At 48.8% G+C, this 23,558-nt stretch overlaps 1 protein-coding gene across 13 annotated transcripts in view; it reads right to left on the reverse strand.

The window, feature by feature from the left end:
• Positions 1–23,558, reverse strand: part of LOC119450260 (E3 ubiquitin-protein ligase TRIM33) — a 148,272-nt gene that overhangs the window by 52,072 nt on the left and 72,642 nt on the right. For all 13 annotated transcript variants that reach the window (XM_049665739.1, XM_049665738.1, XM_049665746.1 and 10 more), the window contains exon 2: positions 1,068–1,387. In XM_049665739.1, coding sequence (XP_049521696.1) covers positions 1,068–1,387 — 320 coding nt within the window. The remainder of the gene's footprint in view (positions 1–1,067; positions 1,388–23,558) is intronic.

Below are 23,558 nucleotides of genomic sequence, written 5' to 3' on the forward strand. Positions count from 1 at the left end.
TGCATTTCTTTGCAAAGTTCGGGAATTAATATTTCAAAACTGGTGTCCTCCCGTGCATTCGTTCCAAGTGGATCTGCCTTGCGATTTCCATAGCTACAATTTGTAAATTGCAATATGGGCCATCGGGTAATTAGTTAAATACTTAATAAATTTTTGTTAATTATTCAATTATGCATTTCAATTTGTTGTGCAAGTAATATCCGCCTCTTCGAGTAGATCAGCTCATGAACTAGAATTGTGCTATCTGCCACAGGCAACCTTTAAGAATTTTTGAAAGTGTTCGCTTAAACACCCTGTATATGTACACACGGCTATATCTCCACACTTTCTTTTCATACATTGTTGCTCCTATCACACTAATGATGAGCCCCAACTTACTGCTTATGCATTCTTAACGTGAATATAACTGTGACATGGGCCAGAGACACTGAAATTTCAATCAGACATTGAATAGAAACGTATTGTCAAGTGCAGTGGTTCCCAAGCTTCATTTCATGGCCAGCTTTATTATTTCTGCAAGCACCAAGATAAATGCATGCATGACCGTGTCCACTTTTTCACCACTGTGGTGCCGTTAATCAGAAAATGTGTAGCACTCTTATATGGAGGCAGACATGCTGCTTTTGTGCCACTGCACTGCGAGATACAGTCTTAACTTTTGTATATGTAAACTAGGCCATCCAGGACCAGCTGGAAAGGACACGAAAGGAGGAGAGACACTTTAATTAGAAGAAAGCCGAGAGCTGTGAAAGAAAAAGATGGGACTAGCAATGGCTGTACATATAACCATTTGAACAAAAGTGACTACATACTCAAGAGTCACAAGCCTGCACGACCTAAGCCCCATCTAAGTTAGCGCAAGGTTGGAAGGGATGGTAATGGTTGTCCATTCCTAGGTTTTGCATACAAGTGATGAGAAGAATGTGATGGCATATAGGTCGAAGCACAAACAACATGTTTGTCCTTTCCCACTGCTTGACAGAGTGTGCAAAGAATCACGGAGAATAGTTTTTCGAAGATTTAGAGTAAACATAGTTTGGGGAAATGTAGACCTGGAGGTCACTAACCTGCTTGTGGTTCTCGCAGAACATGTACTTCTGACCGAGCGCAGCGGGCTTGTCACCCTCCAGTTCATCCTTGGCGCGGATGCTGTGGTCCTTGGTGACACGCACGCGCTGATGGGCGTCGATGCAGGCCTGGCACAGCCAGTCCTGGCAGTCGACGCAGAAGCCAGAGGCAGCCGCACTGTCCTCGCAGCTTGTGCACGTGTGCGTCCGGGTTGCCTCACCCGTCTTGGCTTCGCTGTTGCTAGCCAGGTGCTCCATCAGGAATAGGTGACTGATCACGTCCTGACTGGAGATCTCCTGCTGGCACTCTGCGCACCGGACTGCAGAAAACAAACAAAAGGATGCAAATGCATGAGCTTGACATAACGGACAGACTTTTACTGGGCCCTTTATGACCTGAAGATGAATGCACATTGTGGTGAACTTAACAACAGAGTCAGTAAGGAGCTCCGCCCATGATGAGATTATACAGGAGACCTTCAACAAGCTAGGTCTACCACCTTGTTTCTATATGCACCGTATCACTCTCTCCCTCACACACACAAACAAGAAAACAATAAATGAAAGAGAGATAAAGGCCACCTGGCTACTAATGGCAGTAGACAGTTGGACATTGGTTATTTTTTAAATGCACAGGAGTACATTTCTTTGAACTCAATCACAAGTATTGCACCAGTGAAACTTTGCGCACCAACTTTCCGCTGCGTTTTGTTGGCCAAGATAACAATGCAACATGATAAATGGCTAGTATTACTGTAGCTTTCACTTTGTGAGCAAGCAGTTTAAGTGTTTGCTTTATTTTTTTGTTCTATACATTCCAAAATGCCTGGGTGGCAAATACAGCATACAAAGTTCAAGGAAAAAGCACAGATTAAAAATGAAGATCCAGGGTTGAAGGCGCAAACGGAGTAAGTTAGTGGTGACAAGACACCAAAGGGGAAGCATTAGGCCAGGAAAAGGGAGAGAAAGATGAGCAAATGGCTGTGTGAAAGAGAAAATGTTGACGCTACTGAAAAGGAACAACCTACATTTACAGTGCATAACACAGATGCTATATTTATTTAGTCTCGTATTTAGTCTTCAAGTACCTTGTTCAGATCTTTTAGCAAACAAACAGCGCTTTCAGCTGAGTGCTTGACTGCTCTTATTTGTTACCACAGCGGTGCTAAAAACAACTACCAGAAAAACTCATGTCTTCAGTGAATAGAAGTGCAAACTGTACATACTTATGCTAGCCAAAACCTGCTCAGGAAGCAGCTTGTCTCATGCTAGGGAGCTTGTCAGACAATCTCCTTAGCATGAAGCAAAAACTGCGTGACACACTGGTGAAAATTAAATATTTTTATAACCTTTATTTACTCTTGCCATTACAGATCTAGGAACTTCACCATGTCATTGAACATTAAAGCATAAAAATCTGATAATCTTGCTGCTAATCAAGCTAAAGTTTGTCTGGTCTCAATGTAACTGGTTATTAATATATCAATATCAGACTTCCCACACGAAGCTCTGCCTGTAGTGTCGCCTTCATCAATGTTCTGGGTCTTGTGCTTGGAAACATTTTCGTTGGAAAATGATCAATGAATGGTTTCTCATAAAAAGTGTAACAAATACTGGTGGACAGGTTGGGAGCACCTGAAAATTACTTTCTTGCCTCACGTTGCATGAAGCAAACACATCTGATCTCAATGTAACTGGTTATTAATATATCAATATCAGACTTCCCACACAAAGCTCTGCCTGTAGTGTCGCCTTCATCAATGTTCTGGGTCTTGTGCTTGGAAACATTTTCGTTGGAAAATGATCAATGAATGGTTTCTCATGAAAAGTGTAACAAATACTGGTGGACAGGTTGGGAGCACCTGAAAGTTACTTTCTTGCCTCACGTTGCATGAAGCAAACACAGACAGCATCATTGTCTCATGGCTTTAAATGCTACAAGAAAATGTTTTTCAATGTAGACAATATTTGCCACTGTTTTATGCAAGCCAGTGAGTGAATGATTGAACATAATTTAAATATAATTTCTTGAGCACTAAGTAGATGAGGCAAGTACAGAGATCTGAGTGCAGTGGGGAGGTTTATACTGGTCACATTGGGCACCTTTGATCACGATCAAATTTCTGGATCGTGATTGGTTCTCTTCCGCAGCCTACGCAAAAGAGTCAACTGCGATCGAGCAACTCGTTCCTGTACGGGCTCGATCACGATCGAAAGTACCCCATGTGAGTGGAGTACGGTGTAAGAAGAACAAGTCATCCGACGACACGGCGGCCGCTGATGCACAACGCGTCTCACTAATGGTGGAGTTTCACGTCTGCACCGCTGCACGGCAGCACACGTTAGGAGGCTGAAAAAGCGGGAAATTCGAACGTGTAAATAATTGTAACTGTACGTAAAGCGCGTTTTAAATAATTAAAACAATTTTTTTTACTGTTTCTGTGTGCCACTATACTAATTGAAATCCCTCAGGCGCCGAAACAGACGATAATGTCTCCGACATTGCGGTCACGTCGCTCGATCTAGCAGACGGCGTTTGACAATGCCTGGAAGCAGTCGCAGAAAAGTGGTGCGGGCAGACGATAAGTTATCTTTTCTTAATATTTTGCAACGTTTGCTTTACCGTAGAGAAATCAGTCACCCTTGTTCTCGGTAAGCGCTTAATAAAGTATTCCCGTGGTATAAATAATGGAAAAGGACGAATACATTGAATCGCAAGAAAGGGAAGAAGAGAGATTTGCCGTTTGAGAGGCGACGTTGCCTGGCGGAGACGGATCGAGCCGGACTATGGGCATAAAGTGTTTCGTTCCAAACTGCAAGAGTGGATATGACTCGTGCAAAGACAAAGTATGTATGTACAGTGTCCCTAAAGAGACGAGTCGACTGCAAGCATGGCGGGATGCCATACAACGTGAAGACCGAGTCCTGCGACCAGGGGACTACGTATGCGAAAAGCACTTCGACCCAATGTACGTGTCAAAAACATGGACGGCAATGGACAACGGAGCTGTTTTAGCCAGCACGACCCGAAGAGCTTATCTAGCTAGAGATGCTGTGCCGACTCATTTTCCGGCTACTTTACACTACACTTTCAAAGAACTGTGTTCCGTGACAACTTACGCCTGCGAAGCGCTCCCGAAAGAAATAGCAATAGGCAGAAAGCACAAGCGAAAAAGAAGAAACAGAAAGCCAAATGTAGTGAATCACGAGTTACTGGAGCTAGCAACTGGCGTGCCAACAAAAGACGGCCAGAACCATAATAGCGAAGCCAACACAGAACAGACTCCAGCTGACGGCAAGCGCAAATCAAAACATCAAGGCAGTGAACTACAAGAACCGCAGGCAAATGTATATGTGATGCAAGAGACAAGAGCTCAAGATACTTCTCGTGTGGACAAGGAAACGTTAGCCATAGCAGCTCAGCAGTCTACAAGACCTCACAAAATTCAGGACTTCAGCGCACCATCACATGACGGTAACACCTACGACATCAACTTCAACACGCTCTTTGAAAATCCGTCTCGCCAGGAATAATGTCACATGGTATGCATATTCTACATCGATGGACTTCCCTTTCTGTTGGTTTGCAAGTTGCTTTCATTTGTTTTTCTGCTGCCTCGTAATTTTGGATAAAAAAAGCAAGAAAAACGATCGGCGTCTTCTATGATGAATATTTTATTAAGTAGCATGATGCAAGGTGCCGCATGCTTCATAAGAAACAAGCAGCCTTTAAATTGGTGCTTTATGGACCCAATACTATGCACGGAGCCTGTATGGGAAACGCGCAAACTAAATTTTCGTTTGAGTCTACAGAACAATGATAGCACAGTTCACCGCATTACGCGAAAGCGCTTATATATACACTCAGGAAGACATTGTACGCGGTGCTCCCCTACGCACATTGCACGCGGTACTCCCCTACGCACTGTTTTCGCATGATAAATGAAAACGGGGACGCAGCATATAGTGACGACAGATAGCAACTCGTCATCTAAACGTAACTTGCAAAATAAATTGTCAGCTGCTCCAACAAAAATGCCGACTGTTAGCACCGCTTTGAGCGAAGTATACACTTTTGATTTAAAAATGCAGCAAGCCTAGCGACACTCTCAAATAACTCTTTAAGCTTTTGGGAAATTAAGATGATAGCCTCAATATGAGAGCGTTAACACTAACAGGCGCTATGAAATACGCAGGCTGAAACAGCTGAAACGCGCGCGCTCAGGGTATGTTTGCCCCGGCCCCTATGCCCCCGACGCCCAGCCTCCTAAGGTCCCTGTCAGCCTCCTAGTCGCGTGCGCCACCTAGCGGCATCCCAACATTAGTGAGGCACGCCGCGCGCTTCCGTCGGATCACCTGTTCTTCTTGCACCGTGGACAGGAGTATAACATGTATAATACGAGTGTCACACACGGCGCACGTGCGATCGCGATCGAAAATCTCGACCGCGATTGGCTCCTTTGAGCAAGCCGCTAGAGGGAGCCATATCGCGGTCGAGATTTTCGATCCGGATCGAGCTCGATCGGAAGTGGCCATGTGACACCGGAATAAGATCCCTTTCACATGGGGCATTTTCGATCAAGCCTGATCGGAAGAATTTCTGGTTGGTAATTGACTCCCATCAGCAGCTTGCGCTGAGAGCCAGTAGCAATCGACAAAATTGATCCGGATAGGGGCCGATCGCGATTTAAAGTACCTAGCCGTGTGACCTCGGTAATAGACGAGCCTAGATGACTGGTGCAGAAGGGTCATAGAGATACATGTGTCAGGGTACGAAGAAAATTTAGATGACAAATTCCCCACTATGGCAAGGTAACACATGTCATTATCCCAAAGTAAAGGAAAATCGTCTGTTTATCTAAGTACCTCCAAAACCATTAACAAAATTTCTGTGATATTCCAAATATGAGTTCATTTTCTTCCAGGCACAATCTCTTCGCACTTCGCCACCCGAACGCGCACGGCTGCTGTCACCGCAAATGGCCACGCGGCGCGACGGCCGTTGACAGGAAAGGAACAGAACGGAAGGAAAACAATCGTGACAAAACACGGCTCCCGCAAATGGTACGACCGCAAATCACTGCTTGCAGCTGGCAAGCGACGTCGCAAAAAGTGTTGTGAACTATTAAATGCGGGAAGATTAAGGCCGTTACATTTTTCGGCGCGCCCCCGTTCTCGTGCGTCGTTCAAGCTAAGATCTATACTTCGTCTCATGCATAGCGGGCAACGCTACGAAAACTGGAGAGACTTCTCTCGCGGTTCGCATCCGCGACCAAAAAAAGTAGTGCGTCGCATAAGAAAGAATATTAAGTACGCACGCGTCATGTAACTCAATGTAAAATTTGCTCTTGTACTTTAAGATAGCAAACTATGACGTATTTATAACATAAAAGACGTCTGTCATCTAAACATATTTACCCCCAAACGAGCAGAGTAACATGTTTCTGCGACCTGCGGCCAGAATGCATATTTGCGCTCGCACCCAAAACGTGGTACGCGCCTACCAGAAGCACAAACACTGTAGAAATATGCACAAGTAATATATAATTTGACATTAGCATGCGTCCTCAAGTTGTAGTTGTAATATATAAAGCATTTATTTAGTGGAAAACGTTGCAGATCAAGGACTAGTCAAGGAGGATACATATCCTCCTTGGGACTAGTGCATTACGAAACGCGCGGAGTGATACTTATATGGCCGGACTACTTGCGTAGCTTCCGCAGCGTTGCCTGCTATGCGTGAAATGGAGTTTAGTACCACAACGTGCGTGCGTGCAGTTCACTACATAGGCCGCGCGCATAATTACGGGCGCGATAAACAAAGGTCATATTTGTCGCCAGAGAAAAGAAAAAGTGACGAAAGTGCGTGGTGAATGAGGCAATGAAAGCGTTTAGGCTTAGAAAAGAGCTAAGCCTATCTAAACAACAAACTTACGCAACGGTAGCAGTCACACGTCATTCTAATTGCATTCAAAGCTGCCCTTCACACGCGAAACGGCGCAATCCCGTGCCAAACACCAGTCGCTTAGACAGTGCTGTCCTAAAAAAATTTAATAAGTAAACCAGCGCATGCAGCATTATCACTAAAACATGCTAACAAGTTAGTATTGCCCATGCTACTATTGCCCGGACGCGATCTGACCTTCCCCGGAGGCCCAGATTCCGCATGTTAGCGCACTGAGAAGCGAACCAAGCGGGATTGGAGGGGGCGGAGTGGGGCGGGGGGCAGTCTATCATCAAAACTCATATCAAGACCACCAGTGATGCGGCTGCACCAAGGCCGCACAATACGGAGAGGAGCGTCGAGATAAAGAAAAATGCCAACAGAAGCATGCGCGCCATCCTTTCCCGACAGACGACAAGCGCGCTGCAGCTACGCAGCAGGCGTGGCCTCCAAGTGTGCCGGCCACGTCAAAGAAGAAAGGCGGGCGCCACCAGCAAGAGCGGCGCGAAGAAGCAGTGCAGTAATTTAAAAGAGAAGGGGAGAGAACGAGAGACTGCGCAGCGAGGCTAAGCGCCCTCTTCCCAAGATGGGAGTGGGAAGTGAACTCAGGAAAAAAAATAATCAACCTGGAAAATATAAAAAATAAAAGTACAACCAAGGTGGCTTTGGTGAGCAAGCAAGGCGCAGCGCCGCAGGGGAAGGAAAAGCTGAATGCAGCGACTGGGAACATCAGCCCCCACCAGAGCTGCTGCAGACGAGGATGCAAGGGGACAGAAAATACGGGCACGTAAAAAAGCAATCCTGCCTCTCCCCCCCCCCCCCCCCTCCAGACACGCGGCCACCTGTTCCGCGAATAGTCGTTGGAGTGAAGCGGATAGGGCGACGGAGAAAGGGAACCGGTTCTGTTGGCGCATGGCCAAGCGAAGCCAAACTATTTGAAAGCAACGCGTCCCCCCTTCTCTTTCAGTCGTGGAGCAAAAGCACCAAGAAGGAAAAACAAAAAAATAATAAGAGTAGGCACCAGACCCCTCAGAAAAAGAAGCATAGTGCGATAGCGGCTCCCGGGCTTTCGTCGTAACGAACCCGCCCTGAACTGCACACAGCGCACATTGAACGGCGCCCCGGCATGCTACAAAAATAAACGCCGAAATAGCAAGAGGAGCCGCCGCAGCAAAAGAGCTATGGGGCGAAGCCGGTCGCCTAGCAACCACGCTGATGAGCTCCAGCTAAGCTTCGCCCCCGCCACTCACTCACTCTCCTCCACCTCTGACAACCCCGTCCGCAGCAAAGTATGCGCATGCCTCCTACTGATAGAAGAAGCGCACAGCTGGCTCGAAGCAACCCAAACACGCATCGATGGTCGCCTAGCAACGCCACACACGCACAGATCGTAAAAAAGCCACCCGACACCGAACTCTTCTCCCCTCGAAACTACGCACCTTCGTTCTGCGGCTGCTGGTAATGCTGTTCGTTGATATCCATCAGCCGCGCTTCTCCCCCCATCTCGTATGACGCAACCGCTCGCCGATTGCTTGCAGAAAAACTTGACTGTTTGTGCCAAATGAGCCCATTGCCATTCTGAATACTTCTGAATCAACGAACGAGAATCGCGCTTAATTCCCACCTTTTCCCGCGCGCCAAAAGGCGTGATGACGCGTTGAGTCCCTATCGGAAGGCATGAGTCGGAGCATGACTTCGCAAGCACACGAAATGAGCAGCCACATATTCATGAGCATTGAGCAAGCAAATCGAATCTTTCCCCTCGAGAACAAACAAGGCACGTATAAATGGCAATAATGTTTCTCCTTCATAAACGCTGTCACTTCGTGGAAAGCTGCTGATTCAACAGAAGACAGTCGCTTCGACAGGAAATCAACACGAAACATCTTCAATTTTAATAAAGTCTTCTGAAGGCATTGTCTGCCTAGGAGACAAGTGACAATACAGTGTTTGTTAAAGACCGAACATAGGCCAATCAGCAAAGTATAATTGAATTGTTGCTTTAAACGGAAAAGTACGTTTAATCACTACAGACACACCCATTGTCACACTTCAAGGGCTAAAGAAAACAGGAAAAATTTAGATTGATGTGATGGGCAGTTCCACGCCACGTGGCCGTAGGCACATTAGTTGTGTTCATGGATATACGCTAGATGTCGCCAGGTGCACAGCTAAAACAAATAAGCCGCACGATCGTTCCCAAGGACAAGAAACTCACGAGCACTTCAGAACGACCGGCTGCCTCTGGAAAGACCTTTTGTCAGCGGGTGTTCAAACAAAGGCTGCCGGTTCCGAAACGCACGCGCCAACAAAAGGTCCTCCATGCTGTACTGGTCGTTGCCCTATGATAAAAAGCTGGTTTGTTAGGAAGCAACAAGAAAGGGCAAGCGAGCGGGCGGTAGACACAGCAAGGAAACCCAGACTAAAAAAAAGGACAACATGGCGGCCGTCTACCCTCCACGAACGTGTGCCAAACAGCGCGCTAAGTCCTTCGCAGTCCCCATTCCAACGCCAGGCAGGCGGTAACCATGGCAACCAGGCACGGTCGCCCGGTACCGGGAGCCAGCAAATAACACAGAAGCAAGCAAATGCATCGTCTGAGTTTCCAACAGAGTTCTGCGTCAGCAGGAAGCCACAAGAGCCCGATAGTTCGAGCGCACGAGGGAGCGGAGGGGGAGAACGAACAGGTTCCATTTGGGTGTTGCCACGGCAACGGGGTGAGGAGGTTAATATGTGAGGTGGGTGAGAGGGCGCTTCACGAAGCGTGACTCAAGACCGCGTACAGGCACCGGCGCGTGACCTCATCTCGCCCCATGCGCCGCCGCCGCTCTGGCGCCATGCCCGACTACAACACGTCGGGATGCGGGGAGGCCGGCGCCGCTGGGTTTTTTTTTTTTTTTTTTCCCGCCGCGCACGCAAGTCGCCAACACCAGCTGCTAAGATAAGATCGCCAAGTACTGCGCCGTTCGGCGTTTATTTTTTCGTGAACCTTGCGACATAAGGTGAACAAGCTTAATAGATCATTAGAGATGATTACCCAAACTATCTACCGATAATCACAACAGCAATCGTCATACCACAAGATGGTTCGCATCTTATCACTGAATATTTCTGCTTTCATTTGAGATTATCAAATGACAATTAGATTAGATAACACTACAGCATTTACTCTTATCACTAAAACCACGTTTGCTAAACTGTACCACTAAACGGCACACGAACACCCAGCATACTCGTGACTGATAAGATAACGTTAGAGAACCGATACACAGCCGTTTAGGTGAGCCGACCTCCGAACATTCTCACGCGTGTAGCCGCAACACAGATTGGATGACAGCGATAAGATAACGGACGCGTGACGCTAATGAGGTCACAAATGCGGGAATACATCGCTCTTTTCCGCTCGACTGAGCAGCGCTGGTCCCCTACTGGAACGCGACGAGACGGCATCCGGTTTTCTAGAACGAGTGTTTCAGAAATTACAACGACCGACACCGCCAGGAAACGCATCAGCAGACGAAAAATAAGAAAAGGCTACGCGTTACAAGATAAAACGTTATTCCGCGAATGGTGTGGGAGCAAAAGAAAAATGAAACGGGGCGAGGAAGAACGACGAAATAGAGGCTGGGAAAGCAGTGCGCCGTCGAAACACACGCGAGGAGAAAAAAGCTACGCAGGAAGAGAACGGCTGACGCGCGCAATAGGGGCGACGTGCAAGGAGCGAGAGAGAGAGAGATCAGGACAGGACGCATGAGGGGGAGACAGAGCCGAAGGGCGGCGAGCCCTAAACAGGGCGCGGCGGTTGCTAGGCAACCACGGCGGGGAGCCTCGATAATTCACGAAGCGCGCTCATACAACATTTGCATTGCTGAAAAACTGGCCTGTTATTCTTCCTCACCCTCCCTCCGCGCTCTCCGCCTCCCCCACTGCTGGCGCTCCATCATTGCCTCGCGCCGGTTTACTTCTTCTTTCGCTCTCTTTCAAACGAACAGCATCTGAGCGCTCTCCATTTGCGCTCGTCGGAGTGGCGCGCTGGGGGAATGGGAAATGTCCGTCGTCGACCGCCGCGCGCAACAGCCATGGCGAACGCGCTCACCTCCCTCCTCCCGACACTCACGGCTGCGATGATTTTTTTTTTTTTTTTTTCCGACTCTGTCCTTTAGTACGACAGGACGGAGACTGCTTGCGTCGGCTGCGCCGCCGCAACGGCCCTTTGCTCTCTCTCTGCTGCTGACACGTTCGATGGAGAAGGCTCGTTCGCTTCTGCAATCACGTGCGCAGCAGCTGCTAATCACGCGGCGCCCACGCGGAGAGGAGCGCCTGTTCACGTGATCGGGCTCGTGGGGGCGAGGACGCGTTTCATTCGGAAACAACGTCACGCCGGATGAGGAGAATCGGCGGCGGTCGTTCTAACGGTTGGAGCGGTGGAAGAGAATGCAGGCGGTGTCGAGTACCGACTTTTTTTTTTTTTTTGATAAGGTTAACAAGTCACAACGAAAGGCGTGACGCTGAAACAGGAATATCCGGCACTATGGCTAAACACCCACTCCAGAACACGAGAAAAAAGAAAATATATATATATATATAAAAGCACGACAAGGTTCCACAGCTCTGCCACAAATGTAAGACGAGCACGAATGAAATTGGCGTGTAAAAAAATATTCTCGGGTGTTACGTGCTAAAACCCCGGTCTCATTATGAGGAACGCCGTAGTAGAGAACTCCCGATTATTTTTTTTTTGCCATCTAAGAAGCTTTAACGCATGCGCTTAACGGGGAAACAAAACAAACACTGAGTCAGTTTAGATTATCAACGTATTTTTGAGGAACTAAGAGAAAATGACTGTCGGAAGTCGCATTCTTAAATTTCGCACCGAAACTACAAGGCCGGTACGTGCCGTCAGTGTGACGTCACAGATTTGCGAAGCATTTCTTTGGCATTTCAGCCCAAGTTGAGGTTCAGTAAAAGTTCTTGAAATTTGCTAGGTTCAGTCGTTGGCTCTTTCATAATAAAGTGTAGCCTATATTTACCGATAAAAATTAACAAGGCCCGAGCAGACGGCGCCAAATTGATGACGTCACGGCGAGCTGGTGCGGGATTTTCACGGCGGCGTCGCCACCAGTCTCGTTTTTGAGTATTTTTCTAGCTTAGCATGCGTCTTAGCGCGGTAAGAGCCTTTTTGGGTATTGTGGAAGGGTAATAAACTAACACAGCTCAAATAACTTTTTTCTCTTTAGTGTCTCTTTAAATCAAACGCACACGAGCGTTTAAGCATTTCGCCCCCGTCGAAATGCGGCCAGGATCGAACCAACGATCTTAAGCTCAAAAGCACATCGCCATAGCCTCTAAGCTACCACGGCGGGTAAAATTAGCACTTAGTGCTAAGAAACGAATTGTAGAGTCATGTTCTCAAACTTGATTTTTTTCCCACGATGACGAACGTGCTGATCACGTGTTACCGCTCACGCTGCAGTCCCGCTTGGTTTCTCAATTCTTGTACATGTTTCCCTGCTCTGGCATCTAGGTGGCGTTGGCCCCGGACGCATCATACGCACGAAAAGCGTCACATTCTCTTGATTACTTGATAAGCTTGTGCTGATAAGCGCAAGCGATAATGGTGGAGCAGCGCCGGTAGCGACATCTTGTGGCGTTTTTTTTTTTTTGAACCACAAAGAGTAACGGATTCTTTTTTTTGCTTTTCAACCTATTACTGTCAATGAAAAGTGACTATACTAGACGGAAGAATCGTGGTAACCCGAATAACCGGCTCGTTCCTGGACAGGGACAGGCGTATGCCGCAATGTCTATGTGATTTAAGCTGCGCTAAATTTCTTTTCGCAGCTCCCTCTCCGCGCACAATTAATCACGCATGGTATGCCAAGCCTCTCGGTTCCTTCATTTCTGGTTAGGACAGCTACACCGCTAATAGGTCACTTTAAGCTCACTTCAACCGCGTTTACAAGCTGTCCACCCGTAAGGGCATTCATTTCGTCAAAATCGAATTGACTGCCACGACTTAGCGTTGGTCAACGGCGCTTTAATAGGTTCACAATTCACATAACGCATAATAAAAAAAAAGTGAAGACGTCACATCAGAGAGCTAACGTTGATAGATGCTCGTTTATGATGGTCAGTTGCAGTTTTGAAAGAAACATTCCAGTGTTTCATTTATGGCTACTGAAAACTAACCACCGCCGCTACTGCGACCACGGCAAGGTTAGGTTAGAAGTACATTTCGAGTAGCCACAAAGCACGGTTATATATATATATATATATATATATATATATAGAGAGAGAGAGAGAGAGAGAGAGAGAGAGAGACCACTTGCAAAAATGTTGCGCATGTGCGAGAAAAATATTTTCTAACCGTACAACTTCGATCACAGACTAACATAACGAAGTGTTGTTCATTTAACAGCTTCGCCTTTACCACCACCGACCCCCGCACACGCCTCAAGTACTCTGCCAGAGCCTATATTACGTTGTTACCCACACCCAGGTGTAGGGTAACTATGAAGACGTGGTATTCTTACGGTAATTTTTGAAAAGCCTTTGTGCTCCCGCTTCCACTCGAGCACAAAGGCTTTTCAAGAATTACCGCAAGAATACCACGTCTTCACAGTTACCCTACACCTGGGTGTGGGTAACTCCTTGCTTTCTCTCTCTCTCTCTAGTGCGAAAATTCAACGTCTTCATAGTTACCCTACACTGGTGCTTCCACTCTGGAAGGGGAGGCGCACTTAGAGGGAAAATGCAGTCTGGGTAGGAGAGTTCGTGGTTAGAGAACACCAGGTGGCGCTCCCTATTTCGCAAATCGTCAATTGCGCGGCTTACATTAACATCCCATGCATTCTAAAAATAATAATAGCAGAGCTTGGCATGCTCAAACGATTAACAAGGGTTTGTTACCAACATTAGCTGTAATCCCAAGTTCACCATTAGTTGAGCTGGTGTTGTAGATAAATTATTCAGGGCACCGATGGCGATGACTCAAGCAAGGGTTTGAGTAAGCAAGCAACATTCATGTTGTGAAAGCGGCGCATGTACCATAATAAAAAGAAATGGTAGAGTTACAGCCACATTTCTTATCCGTACACGCATTGCAGTTTACAGAACACCAGAGCCGTGGATGGCAGCCGCAGCACTGGTAGCGACATCTTGTGGGTTTTTTAACTACAAGTCCGTTTTTTTTTCACGCTGTTATTGACGAAAAACTACTATACATTCATTATGCTGCTGCAAACGCTGTTACGCAACTGAACAGCACATAGCCCATTAGTGTGACAACAGTTGTGTGCCCTCTCGTTGAACTCAACGTCACCAGATGGCAGCACCATTTCTGGAACTCACGTCTACGTCACCGGTTTCTGTAAATGGCGATACCTTAACGGACAAGCTAAATCTCCCCAGTTTCTCGAAGTTTGATGAATGCAGCACAACAGCGAAAGAAAATCATTGACAAGACATAGGTAGAGAGAGGTCAAGCCAACGTGGCACCAAACACGGTTAGGCCTAAAGACGCAGATTATGGTAAAATTCCCTCTCAGGGAACCAGTCCACGGGAGTGACAAAAAAAAAAGGGGGGGGGGGGTTAAGTTCGTAAAACAGCATGGATGAGGGACAAAGGGGCAGGTACCAATTCACACGTTCCTCAATATGCAGCGGCCTCGCGGTAAGCTCTGCGCACCAAGCATAGCGTCGGGGAGGGCGTGCAGCCAGTGGAGCTGAAGGGTGGATAGAGGCTCGCAAGCAGTGCGGCCCATCCCAACAAAGCGAGTGGGCGCAGCATATGCGAAGCCCGGACTTGTCGGTGCGGGCGAGGAGGGGGCACAGGGCCGTTTCCCGGGACGCCTGTCATGCGGGCCGCCGCTCGCAACCGGTTCTGTCCGGGAAGCCGGGCGAAACGAGGGGCGCCGACAGCAACTCGCCGATGGCGGCGGCGGCAGCTGAACCCGCCTCCACGAGACCCGCATGGCCAGTCGACCGAACAAAAGGCTCGATGGGAATCACAGAGTGAGAGGAGGCGACGTTCTCTCCTCCAGCAATCCTTCCTGGCTGGCTGTTGCAGCAAATGACTAGGCCGCTTCCTCTAATGTCATGCGTGCAGACAACGAGTACGCTTCTCAGGCGGCGCGTGACCTCGAAGCGGCAAGGGAACAATCATAAGGCTGGCGGCCAGCTCATCGTCGAAAGAGCGCGCTCTCCTGCTGAGGTGATTTGCAGGGCCACGTCTTGGACACACACACGTGAAAAGCTAGACGAAGAAGAGCCCGTCCTCGTGGAACTGCGGTCGCCGCACCTGGATGGAATTGTGGCGCAGAATTTAGAAAGCGTGCCCACAGTGCGCACTTTCTGGCCACGCGTTTTAGAGCACTCAACTACTAAACTGTTGTTACTTATATTCTGGACCGCTAGAAGCTGTCCGGGACAGCGCACCTCAAACGGTGTGCACATGTTATGCTGTCAGGGCGAAAGGTCCCATCATCAAGAACAGTAAAAACAAAAACAAAAAACATGCAGAAACCATCAGTGTTTTATTCCAGGACGTGCATAACTGCTAGCAACGGTGCATGTAAGCTGAAGTAGGATGGGTACGTAAACACCCCTTGCGAAGATGTGGTCAATTGTTCCACCGGTTTGTACAATGGAAGACGTGGAGGGATGCTGCGCTCAAAATCAAAGACAGCCTCCATGTACTTCGGGAACCATTCATTCGATGAGGCAGACGTGTCAACGTTTGAAATTGCCAGTCAGCAGCACAAACATTCTTTTTTTATGTTGTTTAAGGGAATACGACCTTCGAGTGTGTACGCGATAAGGCTACATGGACAGGGACTTTTGGATGTCTTTTCTCGAAGCCCCGGAGTTATGTATACGACCGCGAGCAAGGTGTCCACGCTATTTAGATTAATTACCGCAGCCCAATAATGTCACCTGCGCTGTTGATACTGATGTGTCTGGCGGTCCTTCGGGAAAAAGGAGGCCTCATCGACAGACAGGAAGCTATCAAGTGCTCGTCATGCTTGTCGGTTCTCGCGGCCGGGGAGTGTCACCTGGGACTGATGGATGAGCAATTAAGTCCCCAGGCTGCAAGGAGTCATCGGCCTCATGCGTCGCTAAACGGCAACGTCACCCTTGGTGCGTTTCCGTGAATTACCAGCGCCGCCCGAACTACGACGAGGCCCGCGCCGACTGAGACGCGCCAACCTGGAGCCCCTTTCGAGACAACAGCCACCACCCTCCATGGAAATGGTGGCTTCCGCGAACCGACCGCTACGGAGAGGCGACTCTTGCAAGGGGCCAGCGTCTAGCATTCCCGTGGGGGCCACATCAACGTTTGGTTCCCAAGGTGTCAACCGTTGCCTGTGTGCGGGGGCGACCAGGCAAGATTGGAGGCGGAGCCACATCATGGACGGGATATGGCGAACTGGTCGGAGGTGGTCATTGGCTAACAAGTAAAGTGCATTCCCTCGTCGAGTGAAAGAGGGAAACGGAAGGGATAAAAAGGATAGCTTGAGTGTTGTGAGGTGTCGGACATGAAAGCCAGATCATGCAAATTTGTATATTAAACCTTTTCTCATCTCTTCGACGTGGCTCTGGGCCTCTCCTTCTCCTGGTACATGGCACGGCACCATCCATGGACGCTTCGTGGCCACTCGGACCCTCGGACTTCGCAACAATACTTAACGTGGACACAACCCTAGGCAGATGTTACAGTTCCACTGCCCAAAGTGTGAAGCTATATTGCTTTAAGTCATTGCATGTGGCGACTCCAGCAGAGCACTTATTTGGTCTTTTGGTGCTGTTGACGCACTTAAATCCGGTGGTGGTGCCAGGCCAATGTTGTCACGTCTCCAGGGCTTGGTAAGATGCGGGTGCAAATTTTCGGCAGCTACACGATTACACAGCTGCCGAAAATTTACACACGCAGCGAAGTAGAATACTCTGGGTTACAGCAATATTAGCTGTGTTTGTTTGGTTGAAACATGTGCCACCAAGTGCCTGCACCGTGCAGGCCATTCACGTTTGCGCCTCCACTCATCTGGTATAACGCCCAGTCCGCTTGCGTTTACTGGAATGCCGGACACGCTAAAACTCTATATTGTTACGTTTGGCATATTGGCTGCACAGCGGAGGTCGGGGTCATTGTGGTCACGACGTAAAACAACATTCCACCGAGTCAACATGGACACTAGATGCTGACAGATTCGGCATTCCTACGAAAAGGTGTGTCACCGTTGTGAAGCTCGGTCTTTCAAGGCTTGTGCGTCTTTCAGCGACGGCAAATATGTGGAGTTCGGCGTGAGAATGAGACGACGGAAGGATTCCCAGAACTTCAGCGAAAGACGCCAGCGCCTGTAGTGGCTTTGCCTTCTGGCGGGCTTCGGTAATTGACATTCTCCCAGGTTATCAGTGAAACACTGCCTCGTGTGCTTGCTTCCCCCTTTCCAGGATCGGCTTGGGGGTGGCGCGTGTGCTATCTGTCAACCTTCTCCTCCTCGGAGGCGGCGTCTTGCGCCGCCGATACGAACCACCGGACTGGTTGATTGGGACATTGCCCGTTTCCCTAGCGAGTGATCTAGAGAAGACGGGAGGGTTTTAGAAAACACCCTCGGTGTATGCTCTCGCAGAACGATGTAGTGCGCACTCACATGTAGCTCATGCTACGATGTTGCTATGTGCTGTGCTGCGCTTCTGCCAGTACGAGTATGCCTTTCTCCGTAAATAAGTTTGCCCTACCAAAGTAAATAAATACCTGTTCTATTCCTCCAACCTCCCGACCTCATATCTTCACCAAAAAGCAACTCTCGTCGTGAAAGGTACGGACGCCCCGGTACCGTCAGCCACCTACCCTTTTGAGACACACCGGCGGCGTAGGCTAGAGGCTACCCTCAGTGTGACGCCAGACTACATGACCACGACTCCCGAATGCAACAGCATCTGTAGCCACTGTCGATGATTCGCCGACAGCAAGCGCCTCTTATTGAGTAGTGCCACCTCGTCCCGTCTAAGTCTTCGATGCCCTTAGTGTGTTTGAAGGTGAAATCGTCGTTGACACTTGTTAGGGAGAGGCCTCGCAGGCAGATAGCACGAGAGGGCAACGTAAACGAACCGGAGGGTGACGGCATTGGCTAGAAAATGAGGAAATGTGTTCTCTTGCAGTTCACGTTTTCCTTGTACACACCAGGGAGCTGGTGGATTGCTCGCAAGCTGGGACCCAGCTGGGATGTATTTCAGGGTTAGCAGCGATGACGTGTGTGTACTTAGATCTTGCTGAAGTACTGGTAGAACGCCCTGGAAAATGTAACCAAAATATAAGTGGTTAGTCGTCAACGTCCATCTCAACGAAGCGCAGAATTCTCAAGCTGCAGTTAACCAAGCCATCCGCAACGTCTACGCTGGCAGTGGTCCTGTTCACACTGAGGTGGATGTTCGGGGAAGACCAGTCACGTATACAGTCTTCATGGTAGTCACCCTGGCTAAAGCGCTTTTGCGAACTTCTTCAGTTTTGTAGCTAAGAATTGTGTTACGGGCCACTAAAGAAACGACGCCGCCATATCAGTCCAGGCTCCTCGAGATGTAGAGGTCCACATTTTGGTGCCGTACAAGAGGCGAATGTCATTCGGACACTTCTGCAGGACCTCTTCTCTGGCGACGAAGCGACATTAGGTTAGGTTGAAGTCTTCTGTGAGCTTCTCGCCGTCTCCAACTCACGACAAGAACGATTGTAACACAGCGCCCTTCTGGAGAACGACTTCAACGAGCGGGTGATATGATAAGCTTTTGATTGTCGTTTCGCTGTTCAATGCTGCGTCTCCATATTTCGGCGGCAGGAAAAGCGAAAGTTGACAAATATCCACACAGGATCACGTTCATGCCACCAAACGGTTTGGCCGTGTGCTGCACGATCTGACGCAGACGATAGTCAAGTTTGACGAGTAGTTCTGAACCCATCACACTGACTTCCGTCTACGATGAAAGCCTTCATGTTCCTGAAGGTAAAGCGAATGTATGTTGAGATACGAGTTCTTGCATCGTCTTTCATCGAGATTTTGAGAGCAGAGTGGAGAGCAACTCCGGCGATTGCCGTCGCCGCCTTTCCAGTCGTGGCAGAAGCTGCGTAGACATTGCTCTCGTCGCTAGACGCATTGTATACAGGCGATCGTAACGTTTCCATGAGCAACTTAATGAGCAACGTCTTCCCGCAGACTGTTGGATCGGTGAGAAAGACACGTGGCCCGTCGGCTTCACGCGATAGCCCTCGGTGGAAGATGTTGAAGATGAGGGATCTCTGCTTCTGAGACACACCATTGCACAGTAATCAGAAGCAGCTATCAGGTCACCGCGAACGTGGACGGCGACGTACGTTCCACCGGATTTACGGATCCCACCTGCAATGTCTGCATTTTAGGTTCGGTCAGCGTACAGCAGAATCCGACGTTCGTGCTCGTGATAAATGCGTGCCTGTTCTCGTTCTTCCTGAAGCTCCCCGATTATCTGATTGCGAAGTTCCCTGAGGATGTGTACCCTGAAGTCAGCCTCATACTCTTTGTCTGGACACAATGACCTCAACGTTGGCCTCACTTGGTAATTTTCCAGGAAGTCGAATTTACTACGAAAGGGAAAGAAGAGGTTAACGCTACCCATCCAACAGCTCATCTGGTCCACGAAACTAAGCATGGCAACTTTCCCTGATGAACAAGATTTACCAGTGTGCGCCACGGACGCTGCTTGTGCAGCGTGCCAGCTTCTTACGCCAAAAAGCAGTGTCTGTACGAGCTGTTTCTTGCAGAAACTTCCCGAGAGTAGGGCCCACGGGAACTGTCGGGACATGGTCTGTCTAATGGACTATGGTGGCGGCTGTGAAGAAACTAAAGGAACGCCAACGAGATTCGGGCTGTATACAGCTCATCGGCAGCCACAGGTAGGGCGGCATAAGCAAAAGCGCCATGCATTCCAGTGGTAGCTATCACCGGCTCCTTCGATGTTGTCTACGACGTGCTAAACACTATCGTAGAGATATTGCAGAAAGTCACTCGAAAACTCCCACTTGTTCCCGTTGAGAATTCCATGACATCTCTGTGAAGTATGAGCCATCGTTCCGCCATTAGACTTGTCGACGTCCTGGGTCCGCGACCTGTCAGATGCAGTCCTGCCGTTGTCAGTCCAACTGTCGTGTTGTTCCGGGCTGCGCTCAAGGTTCTCGCTAGAGCTTACTGCTTCTTCAACACCAGCACCAAAAAATTACACCAGCAGCGAGTTAGAATACTTGATAACTGCAATAATACCTCTCCGTGTTTGTCTGGTCGAGCTCTGCGCCACTCATCGCAGAAGCAGGGAATAGATCGATACGATCTGATCCGTTACAGGTATAGGTAGCGGTACAATGTAGATAGATATGAAGTTTTGAGAAAGAGAAAGAAGATTACGGGGATGTATACAAAAATGCTAGAATGAAAAGCATGTATAGTATAGAATACCTGACTAACTCAAGCAGGCTAGGTGACTATTTGTCACCGCCCCGTTTTAAAAGGGATGCCAATAAGTAATCATCATCATCTAACGTTTACGCCTCCGGTAAACTCTGTAATCCGCAAACAGCAATAACTTTCCGGAAAAACTAAAGCTCTTTTAACGTGCTGCTGGGTACGGCGTTACTTGTGGTAGTTATTAAGTGGTACAAGATGATCACAAGCCCTGAGGTATATTGTATTCTCCTCCCTTGAGCAACAAGCTACCAGCAAACACGGCCGTTCCACAAAAGCAAACATCGAGCAGCAGAGCAACAGGCACCTGCGCAACTGTCTGAGTACGACGAGACGCGTCAGCCTTCTGGGAACAGAATACATAGCGTCATAACTCAAGAGCGACATCAAGATGGTGGTAACATAGCGCCATAACTGAAGAGCCGTAAGTGGTGCTTTCCGAGTGCTTCTCCGAAATCACTGCGCACTTATGACACTTCTGGTCAAAAAAGATATTGGCTGTGGCTGAACTCAGTTATGCCTGGGTGTGCGTAGCGAGAGGTACTGTTATGCCAAAGTCGCAAACGTCACACGCAAATCCAAACGGATTGTCTGTAAAGTCCGTTTGGAACATGCGCGTCACACTTGAACTTTGAGCCAGCCGAATCACATGGTCCGTCACACGGCGAGCCTTCACGTCCTCCAACTGCGTTGTATCGGCGGCTAGGCGCGGCGCTCTCCGAGCTGCATCACTCTGCCGTCTCTGTTCGATACGCCGAGCGCGCTCTTCTGTCCCCGCAGCTCGTTGCCTCCTCCTGGTTTCATTACGTCGTTGATCCGGGGCCCTGGCACGAGATGCCGAACTAGACGACGAACCATCCTCATCTGAATGCACTCGCCTGGCCGCTTCGTACTTACGACGCTTCTCGAGGCGTGCGGCTCGTTCTTCCTCCGTCTCCTCGACTCACTGCCTCCTCGTGGATTCGTTCCGACGACGAAGCCTGGCTTCTTTCAGTCTCTCCGACTCAGTTTCCATATCTGCCGACGAATCTCACCGAGCCGCCCCTTCTATATATACGATGCAACGGCGGCTCCTCCAGGCGATGCAACCCCGATGCAACGCCGGCGCTTGCTAGGCAACGGCTCAGCTCGTGGTTTCACCGGCTCCTCCTCTGACGTCATGCCAGATGGCGCGGCGAGCGGCGCTGCCAGCTGCGGCGGTTGCTAGGCAACGGATCAGCTCGCGGTGCGGCCACCGACCACAGCGAAACGGCGAGAATACCGGCCGATGTAGCTCTCGCTACAAAACAAAACGAACAAGCACTTCGAACACGGGCACATACGGCCACAGATGGACTCTCATGGATAAACGTTTCCACAGCGCCAGTCACCCAGCCTTTTGGACTTTGCCAGCCATTTGTGATTTCTTACACCATTCCTCTTCAGCGTATTTCATTCCGAACCGCTAGCACTTGCCATAGCCAAGTTATCAACATGACAGCGCACTTCTAGATTTTCTTGTAAAGGTCCATTGTACACCGACTGCGTCTCTTCAGCAACTGAGCTAACAGAAAAATAAAGGGATAGGGCACAGGCCAGTAACAGAGTTTATTCCCTGGTCAAGGGCGTGGCGTTCAAATGAAAAAATAAGACAAAAGCGCGAAGAAATAAAAAGGCCGACCACATAGAAGAAAAAAGAAAACTGCAGCATGCAACATGATCTTCATCTGCTCTGTTTGGTCAGCTTGCTGAGATCCCAAGGCAGAGGGTCGCGCCGCAACGCGCAGAAGGAGCCTGTTTACACAAAACCGCGGACTCACGTATGAGCACGCAACACATTTCCGCCGTCGCCTAGCTTGCACAGACTTGGCAGCATTGTACTCCACCCAGCCGCGCGAATAGAAACAAAAGAACTCTAGCGCAATACCACTGTGATGATGCACGTTCGCCCTTAGCAACACTACTACAGGGGACATCATTCTATTCTTTTTCAAAAATTACAAAGGTCGTACGCAAGGCTTTTGTCGTAAGCGAGCAGGCACCAAGTAAACAAATTCTCGCGGAAATCCTAACCTCATAGTCACCTTCTTTTCATACAGGATAGCAATCAATGAGGAGCTGATATCGAATAAGATACAAGGTATCCTGCATGCCTTCCCATTGCTCGCTTCCTGTTGCCACTAGCGTAGCAAAATGCAGCGCAACAATCTCGTTAAGCCGCTCGGCTAATCAATCTCGATTAGCCGCTCGTGCAACCGGGCATAAGCTTCCAAGGTGCCTGGGAGGCATTACGTGGCGCGTAATGGTTTAGAGATTGCTTGGAGTCTTACAGCTAAGTCTTGCAACTTGAATGCGAAACCTATGTTTCTCAGCACCGGTGGCCAAAACGGTTTCTCTATGCACTTTGTCAAACATTATTTCCACACCACGACACACGGTATAAAGAACAAAAGTCACCTTTAAGCTTTAAGAGAAGAAAGTTCCAGGCCCGAAACTGACGGCCGATAAGGGAAACCGAAGCCGGAACGCGCTTTCTTACCGGATGAGCGGATGAGGTGATAAGCGGCGTCCGGTGCCAGCGTGGCTCGAAAGCTGGCGCGGATAATACGACCCGCGTTGCTAAAGAGACGGCGAAAAGTCGCGGTTTTGTTCTTCTCAATCATTCTGCAAAAAGCAGCATAGTCTGTGCCTAGTGAGTAAAGAAATTATACAGCACAAGTCGCGGTAATAGGCGCAAGTCTTGAGACCGACTTGGGAAAGAAAGTAGGGCCGCTCGGTTTCGAATCGAGGGTGCTCTTCGGGACAGCGTCATCGAATTCTACAAAGACGGCGTATTGAGACAATCGGGGAGGCCCTAGCAGCCCTGTGAGTCAATAAGAACTTACAAGATAGTGAATTCGGCAATGTCCAGAATAGAAAAACCCACCGACTGCCACTGGCACACACAGCATACTAGTGAGTGCCTACAGTCAACGCAACGTCACTGAGGTCAGCTGCAAATACACCGAGATGCAACATGCAAAAAGAAAAAAAAATGTGAGAACTTTACGCCTAATTAAGCTAATCTAGTAGACAAATAAG

Source organism: Dermacentor silvarum, chromosome 4 (assembly GCF_013339745.2).
Source record: "Dermacentor silvarum isolate Dsil-2018 chromosome 4, BIME_Dsil_1.4, whole genome shotgun sequence".
Taxonomy (NCBI): domain Eukaryota; kingdom Metazoa; phylum Arthropoda; class Arachnida; order Ixodida; family Ixodidae; genus Dermacentor; species Dermacentor silvarum.